Raw genomic sequence first — 11,877 nt, 5'->3', positions numbered from 1 at the left:
CTCCTATCAATCTCATGCTCCATCTTTCCCTCACCCGTGAACAAGACCTCGAGATACCTAAACTGCTACACTTGAGGCAGGACCTCATCCCCGACCTGGAGAAGACATGTTTAAAGTGGCGGCCCAGCAATTTTCTAGAAAGGGTCCTAGGGCACCCTTGGCTACCCCTTGGGAACACCACTGGGATTATAATCTATCACCAGCAGATTACCTCTTTCACTTCTAAAACTAAATTTGAAAACAAATTTTTAGAAATGAAACAAATAAGAATTGAAATCAAATCTTTTAACAAGACAAACTGGAACTGTGTTTTATTATATTTAAATGCAAATGAGAAGATCCACGCATCAAAGCCTCACACACACACACGCAAGCAGTGAGAGGTGTGTGTTGGTCAGGGTCAGGGCTAGGAGTTGAACCTGGTGACTGCTGGCCATCCGGTGTGAAGCCTGATCCACTCGAAGTAATGAGCAACCTGCAGCAGAGAGGAGAGACAGGTCTGACTCCTGATCCAGTCAGCAGCAGCCGCTCCGTGTCTTTCTATCTACCTGAGTGTACACTCCAGGGAACCCAGGCTGGCCACACTTCTCCCCCCAGCTGACGATGCCCCACAGGTAGGACACCCCGAGTTCGTCCTCACAGACCAGCGGACCTCCACTGTCTCCCTGACACGAGTCCACATGGCCGTCCACGTCCCCTGAACACAGACACGTTAGGCCCTGAGGCAGCTCGGTTCAGCTGCTGTGGACACACCTACCTGCACATATCATGCCCGGCTTGAACCGGTCTTTGTAGGAAGATTCACATCCAGCGATGAGTGACACGTTGGCCCAGAGCAGCACCTGAGCTGCCTTCCCCTCTACACACACACACACACACACACACACACACACACACACACACACACATGAAACATCAACCATGATCAGATCATCCTCCATGTTCCCACGGTCTGAGTGTCCGTGCTGATGCCCGTACCTTTGTTTCGCCCCCAGCCTGAGATGCTGCAGGTGTGGTTGGGTTGGAACAGGTGAGTGGACCAGGGGACACACACGGGTCTGATGGCGGGATTGTCCAACAGACATTTGTCTGTGAACGGCAGCTTCTCCAGCTTGACCAGAGCGATGTCGTTTTCGTAGGTGCTTGCGACGTAGCTGAGGAGCGTTCACACACCAACACCGGAGGTAAGTTACTTGATGTTAGCTTTAATGTGGTTTTTCAGCTGGATTCATACTTTGGATGGATACGAATTTCTTCCACGGGAACGATGTCCGTCGTTCCCTGAGCTCGAAACTTTTTCCAAAGAGAGAACTTGACTCTGAAAGCAGAGGGCCTGGGCCTGCAGGGACATATTAGTGAGAAAGACTTCAGCATGACAGGAACTACCATCAAACAAGGAAATGGCTTTTTTTACTGCTTTTTCACATCTAGAGGAGCCTGTTGGGGTGGCTCGGCTGTCTGGATAGGATGGTATACACTCACTGGCCACTTTATTGGGTACATCTGTCCAGTGAAGGCCATAGAAAGGCAACAGTAACTGAAATAACCCCTCGTTACAACGAAGGTATGCAGACGAGCATCTCTGAACGCACAACACGTCGAGCCTTGAGGCAGACGGGCTACAGCAGCAGAAGACCACACCTGGTGCTACTCCTGTCAGCTACCATCACGAAACTGAGGCTACAGTTCACACAGGGTCCTCAAAATTGGGCAATAGAAGATTGGAAATATGTTGCCTGATCTGATGAGTCTCGAGTTCTGCCGCGACATTCAGATGGTAGGGTCAGAATTAGGCATCAACAACATAAAAGCATGGATCCATCCTGCCTTGTATCGACGGCTTTGGCTGGTGGTGGTGGTGGAATGGTGTGGGACATTTTGAACCCCCTAGTACTCATAGATCACCGTTGCAATGCCACAGCCTACCTAAGCATTGTTGCTGACCATGTCCATCCCTTCATGACCCCCGTGGAGAAGCTGGATGAACGAGAACAACTAGATTGAAAGCTACGAACCTTATCTAAGATTTAAATGTAACGGGTACATCTTTGATTACTGGTAATGTTGGCCCTGTATCCCTGTCCGCCTTTTCTGTTTTAAATTGGCGCTATAGGGCAACGCAGTGCGCATGTCATTGCAACTCTGCCCCCAGAAGTAATTGTAAAACCTCAAAACTTTATTGTCCTCGCATAGACATAGACCAGGGGTCGGCAACCTGTTCCCATCAAAGAGCCATTATTACCCGTTTCCCACAGTAAAGAAAACACTGGGAGCCACAGCACCGCGGCGTTGTGGGCGGGGCCTACCCTCAGACAGCAGAGAGCTGCTCACAACAGGTGACAGCAGCCAGTACCGGTCGCTCGTGTACGTCAAAGTTATCTTTCATAAGACGATAATCAATAAAATGATTTATATAAAATGGATCCAGAAGTTGTAGCCCGTCTCTGCTACAATATTTAGATATTTTCACCCTGTTGGTGGTTTTACTGAGCAGGTGCCACTTTTGTCATACGTTTCTTTTTAAAACATGTTTAGACTGTTCAGAATACAAATCCAGGCTCTGTCACGTTTGATTGTTGTAATTAAACTTTGTAGGTGGGGAACGTCAGAAAAGGATCCGATCAATTTGTTTTTCCCTCATTTACAGTGACGGAGATAACGGTGCAGTGCGCCTGGCTCTGGTGTTAATCAAGTTAAATTTTATCTATTTTCACAAGAAAACAGAACAGTTAAAAGCAGGGCTTGTGCTGACCGGACAGTTCCTGTATTTGACCGTTTATTTTGAAGGAGAAAGAATAGAAAGAATTACCCCGACGCATGCAGACGAACTGACACTTTATTCGTTTCGCACATCGCAGATGTAGCTAAATCACTCAAGAAATTATTCCCATCTGAACATCTGAGCTGGACACTGCTCAGCGCAGCTCTCTGTCAGCGTGTACTACATAAGGTCCACAGCGAGCTGAAGATGTGGAGAGGGGCTTGGAGCGCGTCGCAGAACCAGAGCGCATGCGGGAAGATTCCTCCCAGTAGCGGTTTTAGGCACGGGCAGACAGGGCAGTTGCCCGGGGCGGCATTTTTTCATGACACAAAAGGGGCGCACAAGCGCGGAGTAAAAAAAAAAAAAGGAAATCTGCGCCGCACCGAGGTTTTCTATTATCTGTCTTATGACAGTGTCTGGATTGGAAACAGCAAGTTGGCGCCCCCTGCAGTTGCAGGCGCTCCTGCTGACTGAGAACGTTCACGTGCTCCGTGTGTCTATGAAGAACAGGAAGGGGAGGGGTGCGGCGGGGGAATTCACCTCTGCGTCTTTCCCAAATGAATGAGCGTGCAGGGGCTGAATCAACTGTATTAACATGGCTAAAGTCAATCACATCTTAACGTTCTTCCATATTTCATTCATAATATCATAAACACAGGCCTATAATTCTTTCAGGTTTCTCTGAATTGTGTGAAATGGCCGAATAAAAAAAGGAAAAACAAAACGATTTTGTGGTCACCCCCCATCAAGGTCAAATTGATTAGTCCTGACTAAAGGAAACTTATTGAGTCAAGAGCCAAACAGAAGAGATGAACATAAAAAGGCTAAAACCACCAGGTGCCCCCATTCAGGGGAAAAAAAGAAAAAAGAGCAGAAAGATAAAGGTATGTAGCTCTCATGATGCATGTTTTCAATTTTTTGAACCAGTTAACTGGGATTTTAACGGTTAAATGCGGTCAACTAATTGCTAACAGAGCTAATAGGGCTGAAATATTTAAACGAATATTCAAATGGTTTGAAAAAAGTCCTCGAATCATTTTTTACTGATTCAAACTAGGATTTGTTAAATGCTCACTGCAGCCTGTGGCCTGCCTGAACAACAACAAACACATGTTGATCATGTTCACATAATAATAAATAAAACAACTCTACAAGCAGAAGAAAACACCCCAGTCACCACTAACTATCCTGTTTATTTATTGCAGATGGCTGCACTGATTATTTTTTACATGATTTGTTCTGTAAAAGTTGGCATTTTTGGTAGTCTACAGTTGTTTTATGTCAGTTTAAATTACAATTTCAGAGGCAATTCTAAAATATTATGGATCATGATAAAGGTCTATTGGAGATCTACCCCAACTTTTGGACTGCTCTGCCAGTCACTGTGGCTCAAGCTGAGAGGAGCTTTTCAAAACTTGATCAAGTCATACCTGAGGTCAACTAGGTTCAGGGGTGGCTCACTAACCTGGCTCTGATTAGTATCAATCACTCAGTAGGGGAGCAGATTTCATGTGATGACATTATTGATGACTTTGCATCAAGGTTAGGTTTTAATTTTAGTTTGTGTTTTCTATTCTAAGTGCAATGCTGTAGTGATTATCTTTAGTTTGTTACGTGTGAAATATTTTTGCTATTTAGAATATTTATTATCTATTATGTTCATATATTCTTAATATTTAGTTATTGTTTGTTTTTGTATATTTGATTCTATATATTTTGATACAGTATATAATGTATAGTGCTTTACATTCTGACAACTTCATAGTAATTAATGTAAATATGTGCACCTTAGAAAAATGAATGTTCAATAGTCGTTCTAATAAAACATGCCTGTTTGTAGAAAACATGCGTGTGTTCATGCAGGTGGGGTGGTGTGGTGGTGGTGGTGGTGGTGGTGGTGGTGGTGGGGGGGGGGGGGGGGCGCTCAAAGGGGGCCTCGCCCGGGGAGTAATTCGATGTAGAACCGCCACTGATTCCTCCCACTGAAGTGAGACTTGTCACTTAGAAAATGTTCCCTGACTATGAAACTTTGGCTGAATAGTGCTTGTTCCTGTCTCCAATGTGGCGACGCATCCAGGAGCCGTCTGAGGAGAATCCCAGAATCTCACATCCTCGTCAGCTCAGAATGCGCCGATATGATTACGCACAAGCGTGACGCGTCAACCCGGTCTCACAGTAAAACCGGGTTGGACCTGTTCAGGTTTACGCAGACAATCTTTACATTTAGAATTAGCATACAGATGTAAAATTAATGCAGTAAAATATAAAGCATTTTATTTAAATATCCATTCATTATTTTACAAGCACAGAGAGCCGCATCAGATGGATGGAAGAGCCGCATGCGGCTCCAGAGCCGCTGGTTGCCGACACCCGACATAGACATAGGGAGAGAATCTCATTATGTTACGTTGCTGCATCGATGCGGAATCATGCACGGCTGAATCGCAATGCATATTAGAATCGATCATTTTTCCCACCTCTAGTCAAAGGTTAACATCAATTTCTGGTTTTGGTTTAAGTTTTTACTATCTATATGATAATTTACTGATTATTTTTGTTTTGTATGTTAAATATTATCACATCCACACATTCAATTAAAATCAAATTGTAAAAAAAAATCTAATATTTACTTGGGGGTGCAATGACTAATCATGGGGTAGCTATAGCGCCCCCTTGGCGCCGCCACTGCTTCTACTGGCTTTGTGGTGCCAGACTGACACCTCTTCCACACCAAGATAAAACACATCTGTTAGCATAGCATGCTACAGGCAGAAGTGGCTTGGCACAACAAGGTGCAATGAAAAGCTTGCAGCAGTGGAAGTTTAAGCCCGTTGAACTTGGACCATGATGCAGTGCAGCATACCCAAACACGGCTGTAGCTACATTCGTTTTTGAAACGATAAAAAGTTTGCCTTGAGTCTTCATCCTGCTGTTGGCTGTACCTGACACAATGAGCAGCAGTGATGACCCAGCAGCCTCCAATGTACGCTCCTCCACAGTCGATCCTCTGGTTCTCCTCCAGGGCAACCTGCCACTGGATCTGGGTCTGCAGGCAAACAGGTCTTAGTTTACCTCCATGTCTCTCAACATTCACTAGAGGACCTCCGCTCCTCACATCACAGAGGCATCCCTGCTTCAGCTGACTGTGATGACTCAATCCCAGAAAAAGACAGAAGATGTTTGGATGTAGCAGTGATCCCAACTCACCGGCCTGGCTTCGGCCCCCCCCACCACCCTCTTCCTTCGACTGGAATGTCCTCTGTCATGTGAGTTCTCAGAGCCCTCAAAGGTCTTGTTGGGAATCCCACAGTGAAGCTGGGACTCCAGAATCATTCTGTTGGTTCTGGTTTCTGCACACAGACAGGCGAAGTTCATTTTTAGGTGTTTTCTGATGGCGCGGTTCCTTTGTTCACGTCTCTCAGGGCCAGTTAGCGTTCAGCAACAGCCGAGGTAACGTACCGTTTTTACGGGAGACATAAGCTGGGAGAAAACAGAGAAAACAGTTTTTATTACCAGCTCTCATAAGCCTAGTTATTAATAAAACATCTCAGCACGCGTTACCTGTAGGTCCACGTGCCTGGTTCGCATCATTAGACGCTGTAGAAACCAAAACCAAACATTACTAAACAGATGTGTTTCTTTTCCCTTCAGTTTGTAAAAAGTTTTTTGGTTGCTAAGTAGCTTTGGCTTGGTTTTCCTGTCCTAGCTAGACACTACATGGCACCAGTGGCGTGCCTAGATCTTTTAAAATGGGGTGGCCCAGGTAGTGCACTTCTTTATGCATTGGTTGCACCAATCATTATGGTTTTTTTTTTGTACCCCAAGCTTTTTGTAGACAAGTTTATTTAACGGGAATTCAGTGGGGTGGCCAATCAGATTCCAAGTGTGGCATGTGCTACCCAGGCCACCCCCTGGACACGCCCCTGAACGGCTCAGTAACCCTTTGATCAGGGAGGTTTTAGCTTCCTACCTGCAGTCGTGTGTTTAACGGCTTCATCTGCACCATCCAGACAGTCCAGCTGGTTGTCACCGACTCCGTCTTTATGCACACAGATGCCCGTCTTGCAGTGGAACGCTCCGTTCCTGCATTCTGACAAACACAGTCACACTCAGGGAGGAACAGGAAACGCGTTTCCACTCGCTTCGTTGTGGCGTTCGCTTTACTTTTGCAGCACATTTCATCGCTCCGGTCTCCACAGTCATCGACTCCGTCGCACGTCTGGTTCAGGGAGATGCACTTTGTGTTTTCACAGGTGAAGCCACATTCTGCGGTCCAAAATACAAACAGTTGGGTTTAAGGGGAGGATGAGCTGGATCTGATGGAACTGGACTGAGTCAGAACCTTTCGACCTTCTCTGTTCTTTTCAGTTTTAAGACCTGAACCCAACATGTTCCTGATCCACTTAGTTCTAACTTTATCCTTCTGGTCCAGTGCTCTTTCATGCTAGAGTGGACATTCATCACCAAACTGGATGGTTGGAGGAGTACCTCTGGGAGGAAGTTTAGGCACCATTCGTTTTTCTGTTCTGTGAGAGAGTCCACGCCCTTAGCTGAGGATATACACTGACAAAGAGTTCCAGAATATCTACTCACTGACCTGCGGATATGTAGCAGGTTGCTGCAGCCACCATCATGTCAACAGCGTCCACCTTGTCGTAGATTTCACACTCAGCCAGCGATGTCTCGTAGCCCTGACACCGGATGCTAACGCAGCTCCCAGGAAGGTTTGTGATTTCGCTGTTGACCATCAGGTCGTTGTACACCCTGGCTTCTGCAGATGCTGCACCCCTGTAAACGTAATCTTGGTCTTTAGCTTAACAATAATACCTTTCATAATTTAAAATGTATTAAAGACACTTATTCCTACAAAGAGTGTGACTTCTCCCTGCAGGCAACGTTAGCAGCCGCCATGTCCCACATGTCCTGACAGACCAGTAACCATTCTCCCTGTCCGGTGCTTCCAGGAAGAAAGATCCTGACCACCCCTGTCTCGTTGTCCAAGGAACTTTCAAATTTTTTTACATTTGCTGTGGTCGGAGGGACATGAAGAAAAACTTGTTAATGAGTGGGAATACCCAAACTATCACAAGGTTCTGATTGTGTCTGTCAGCAAACCATTGCACTGTTCTCCAAAATGTGAAAAGAGGGGTTTCTTGGTCCGACATGAGAGGGCCATCGCCTATAAAACAAGTCAAAGTCCATAAACATCATTGGCGTAGATTTGCTTTTGACATTGGTGGGGACTTATAAATCTAACACCATATGCGTTATGGAGGTAGGACTTGTGGAGAGTACTTCATTTAACCTTTTCCGCACCTCTAGGCTAACCAGACGATGAATGGCATGTTGTGTTTTAGCAGAGGTGGTCAAATTATTGGTGGGGACTATCTGGTCATCGCTGGATATTGGTAGGGACACGTCCCCTCTGTCCATGCCAATCCTACTCCCATGATAAACATGTTCGAAGGTTGTGGTTAATAATGTTGGAGTTGGGACGCCACTGTGGGTCCCAAAAATAAGTTTAATATTCAAGGGATCAAGTTCAAACATTCCCTAAAAGCCGATTTTCTCTCAGATCACAAAAGCAGCGGTCATGGTGGGTTGGAACAACGTGAGTTTTCATCTTTTCAGGGATGTTTGTATCGTCCAGCCGTCGACTTTGCTGCTGTACGTTTTTGCATCAGAGTTAGAAATAAGGGGAACCAGTTTTCTACGGAACCGGCTCGAGTCAGTAGAGTCTTGGAGTCGTGGGCTTGGTGAGCTACCTGGCAGAAGGACCTGTAGTTCCTGTTATTGTTTCCACAAACTGGTTTCATGCCTTCCATGGGACACTGGTAGGGTGGTTTACAGGTGCACTGTCCATCAATGCAGCGCTGCCAAGGGAGGCAAAACGCCAAGCCACATGAGTCCCGGGTCAACCTGAGGATTACAGACCGGGTGTCAAATGGGAATGTAAAACAAAATGTCTTGCTAACTTTATGATGTCACCAACACCAACAATCATCATTATATTTGTGTACCTTTTATTCTGGCACTCTCCTAGATATTCATCAGTGTGTGGTGCTTTGGTGGTTAAAGCTGCAGGTGTTGTCGCTGCAGGTGTTGTTGCTGCAGGTGTTGTCGCTGCAGGTGTTGTTGCTGCAGGTGTTGTTGCTGCAGGTGTTGTTGCAGGAGGCGTTGTTGCAGGAGGCGTTGTTGCTGCAGGTGTTGTCGCTGCAGGTTTTGGTGCTGTTGTGGTGGTTTTTCTTTTAGGCTTTTGTTTTCCTGCAAGCTGCACAGCAAATGTAAAAGTTCAACACTGACACTTTCATAATCAAGTCTAACACTCATTTAAAGTTTATACGGGAACGACCACTTCAGTGTTATATAGTAAAATTCTTCCAGAGGGGATTGGTCTAATACCTGAAGGTTAAAGGTCACTTTCTCTGGTGTTGAATTGTTTGAACTCAGATCTAAAGCACCAGTTCTAATTATCTTTATGATGAAGGAAGCACTTTAACATGACCTAACACTGGAACTCGCTTTTATGAGTTCTCTCTGGTTCTGGTGGACTCGACCGTAGAATTAAACACAATCATGACCCGACAGATGAGAACAGTTCAGCTCATCAAATCTACATATTACAGCGCTACGCAGATAACACTCGTTTATTTAAAAGGTCAGTTTTACACTGAAGATCTTCCTGAAAAAGAGAACAATTGTGTTTTAACTCCAAACTGGACCCTGCTATCTTCATCTGTAGCAATAATGCTAACTCCACTCCAGCTGTTTACCGTCACATCATTTCATCACGGCTGACCAGCCACCAGTCCACCACATGCTGGTGGTGTAGGGCTAAAACCAGCAACACCTGTGTACGGGATCACAGCAGGGGGGACTGAACTTGGCCCAGTTCTGTTTAGAAAAGTAAACATTGCTTTAGCTGTTCCAGTAAGTAGCCTGGGCCATCCGGGGCATTTACAGTATCTGTATTTGTTTGGATGTTGCTTAATAAAGTTTTTACTCACTGTAAACCCAAAAGTTCAAAATAATCAAATATATTGAGCAGATAAAACTCATAATAAAAAAGTTTTAGAACTTAAATGTGTTGAGCTTGTTCAACTTTTTCCTTGATTTAAGTACATAGAACTCAAACACTTTAATTAAACTGAACTATTTCTTTTGTTAAGTAAACTTAACTTTAATTAATCAATAAAAGACAACTTAACTTTAATGATTAATATTAACAAAAAAATTATTGATTTGTTATTTTATGTTTCTATGTTATTCCATTCGTCTTTACGTCAACCCTAAAGTGTCTGATAAAAAGACTTGTATACTTTTTTAATTGTGGATTTCCAGGAAAAAAACCCACAAACTAGCAATTTTGATGGACTGCAGGAACAATAAACAACTGGTGGGGGAGGTGCATTGTGGGTAGTCATATTTTCATTTATTTTGCTCTATTTTGGGGTGTTTATGCATGTTAATTGTGGAGGATTGTTGTTCCCAGTTATTATTTCATTCAGTGTTGCAGATGTGGTGTTACTTTTTGTATCATGTTGACCCCATAAGTGAGGAGGTTGGTCAAAGTAATGCTGTACGGCTGTGCCATGCCATTGTTATTAATACTTTAAGTAAATTCAGCTTATTTGGGTTAGGATTTAATAGGTCCATTTAGAGTTCATATAAGTTATAATATTTAAGTTAGTAAAAACATGTAATAAAGTTCTAATAAAATAAAATATGCAAGTTTAGTGAAATAAAACTTTGTAAGTTGCTTAAGTGCTAAGTTATAGGTTGGAGGAAGTAAAATACTTGGACTTTATTCAGGTCATATTTTTTAAGTTATGGTAAACTTATAGTTTTTAGATAAGTTAACTTAAAAATTATTAGGTAATCAGTGTCCTCATAAATTTTGAGTTCAGTGAACTTATTCGGGGTTACAGTGTATCAGTTTTTAATGCTAGCATTCAACATTAGCTCCATGGATGCTAGCAAACCTGACAGTATACGTCTAACTGCTACGTCCCCCTGCTGGAGTCACCTGTGTGGATCCCACCACCACCTGCCTCAGTGGCCTCAGGTGCTCTCTTGTACAGGAAGAAGATCTGACGACAAACATCACCCGCTTTTATTTAGATATTTAGAATAACTAAGAGACGTAAGTGAAGTCATGAGCTCAGCCATCGTATCCGTTTTTCAGCACCTGAATCTGATGGGTGGCTTTTCAGTGGAAAAGTGAATAAAAGACGTTTCATTTACTGGAAACTTTTGAAGTTCTGAGGTTTTCCCCCAACAGCAGTCATAAATAACGAGAAGCTAATAAAAATACATCATTAAAGTTAGAACATTTTACGTCTTCTGCGTCCTCCACACACTGAAAATGCTGTTTAACGCTTTAAGGATAAGAAACAGCATGAAAATAAAATCCCACCTAAACCAAACGCTTAAATACCATCATGAATCTACCTCACTGATCAACTCCTGTTGACCTTTTCCTGAGAACATATACTACATACACATATTACAGCTGATGTCCATCAACCATGGTGGCGTTTGCTGTAATTACAGGTCAGGACAGCCGTTAAGCGACGCAGACAAACTTTGTCCTGCACAACTCCAACAGGAGGACTCACCGTTTCAGAGCAGAAGAGGAGGAGAAGGAGCAGAAAAAGGGACTGTCGTCTCATTTTGACATAAACTATGAAAGCAGACAAACTAAAAAGCAGCTGAAAGAGAATAAAAGCTGCTCATGAGCAAAAGCAGCAGATCTGTGTGTCTGATGTCATCAATCATTAGCTCGACCCGTCGATGCGGTCCCAGTCCGACCCCCGACTGATCCTCTGGCTAAAAACACAAACGTGTGGGTGGTGAGGTCAGGTCAGAGGTCAGCTGTAGGCAGACACCTGAAGTCTGGTTTTTAACGGTTGTAAGTTGTTGAAGAGTAGCTGGAAGTTTAGATAATGAAACATCAAATGTGAAATGGTCAGGTTAAAGGGCAGAGGGGAATGTCCGTGTTCAGTCCGGGTTAAAACGCTCTGTTCAGGGATTATGTCTCGTTTATCAGGTAGCCGTGAGAATATGCTAATCTCTAAACTGCAGGGGCTGAAAATATAAACGCTTTTGTTTTTGCT

The 11,877-nt window shown here is 44.0% G+C and overlaps 1 protein-coding gene across 1 annotated transcript; it reads right to left on the bottom strand.

The window, feature by feature from the left end:
- Window positions 1–281: 281 nt before the first annotated feature.
- cfi (complement factor I) lies at window positions 282–11,585 on the bottom strand. The gene is made up of 17 exons (XM_015976226.3): window positions 11,380–11,585; window positions 8,782–9,032; window positions 8,527–8,680; window positions 7,877–7,940; window positions 7,629–7,788; window positions 7,359–7,549; window positions 6,926–7,027; window positions 6,732–6,851; window positions 6,323–6,358; window positions 6,221–6,241; window positions 5,969–6,111; window positions 5,704–5,807; window positions 1,235–1,339; window positions 979–1,154; window positions 758–859; window positions 549–697; window positions 282–475 (listed from the first exon to the last, which is right to left on the bottom strand). Exons 1-17 carry the CDS (start codon window positions 11,431–11,433, stop codon window positions 407–409), a joined length of 2,001 nt encoding a protein of 666 aa, XP_015831712.3. The 5' UTR covers window positions 11,434–11,585; the 3' UTR covers window positions 282–406.
- Window positions 11,586–11,877: the final 292 nt, after the last annotated feature.

The sequence above is a fragment of the Nothobranchius furzeri genome, chromosome 2, assembly GCF_043380555.1.
Source record: "Nothobranchius furzeri strain GRZ-AD chromosome 2, NfurGRZ-RIMD1, whole genome shotgun sequence".
Lineage (NCBI taxonomy): Eukaryota > Metazoa > Chordata > Actinopteri > Cyprinodontiformes > Nothobranchiidae > Nothobranchius > Nothobranchius furzeri.
This window is presented reverse-complemented; position numbering and strand designations above follow the sequence as displayed.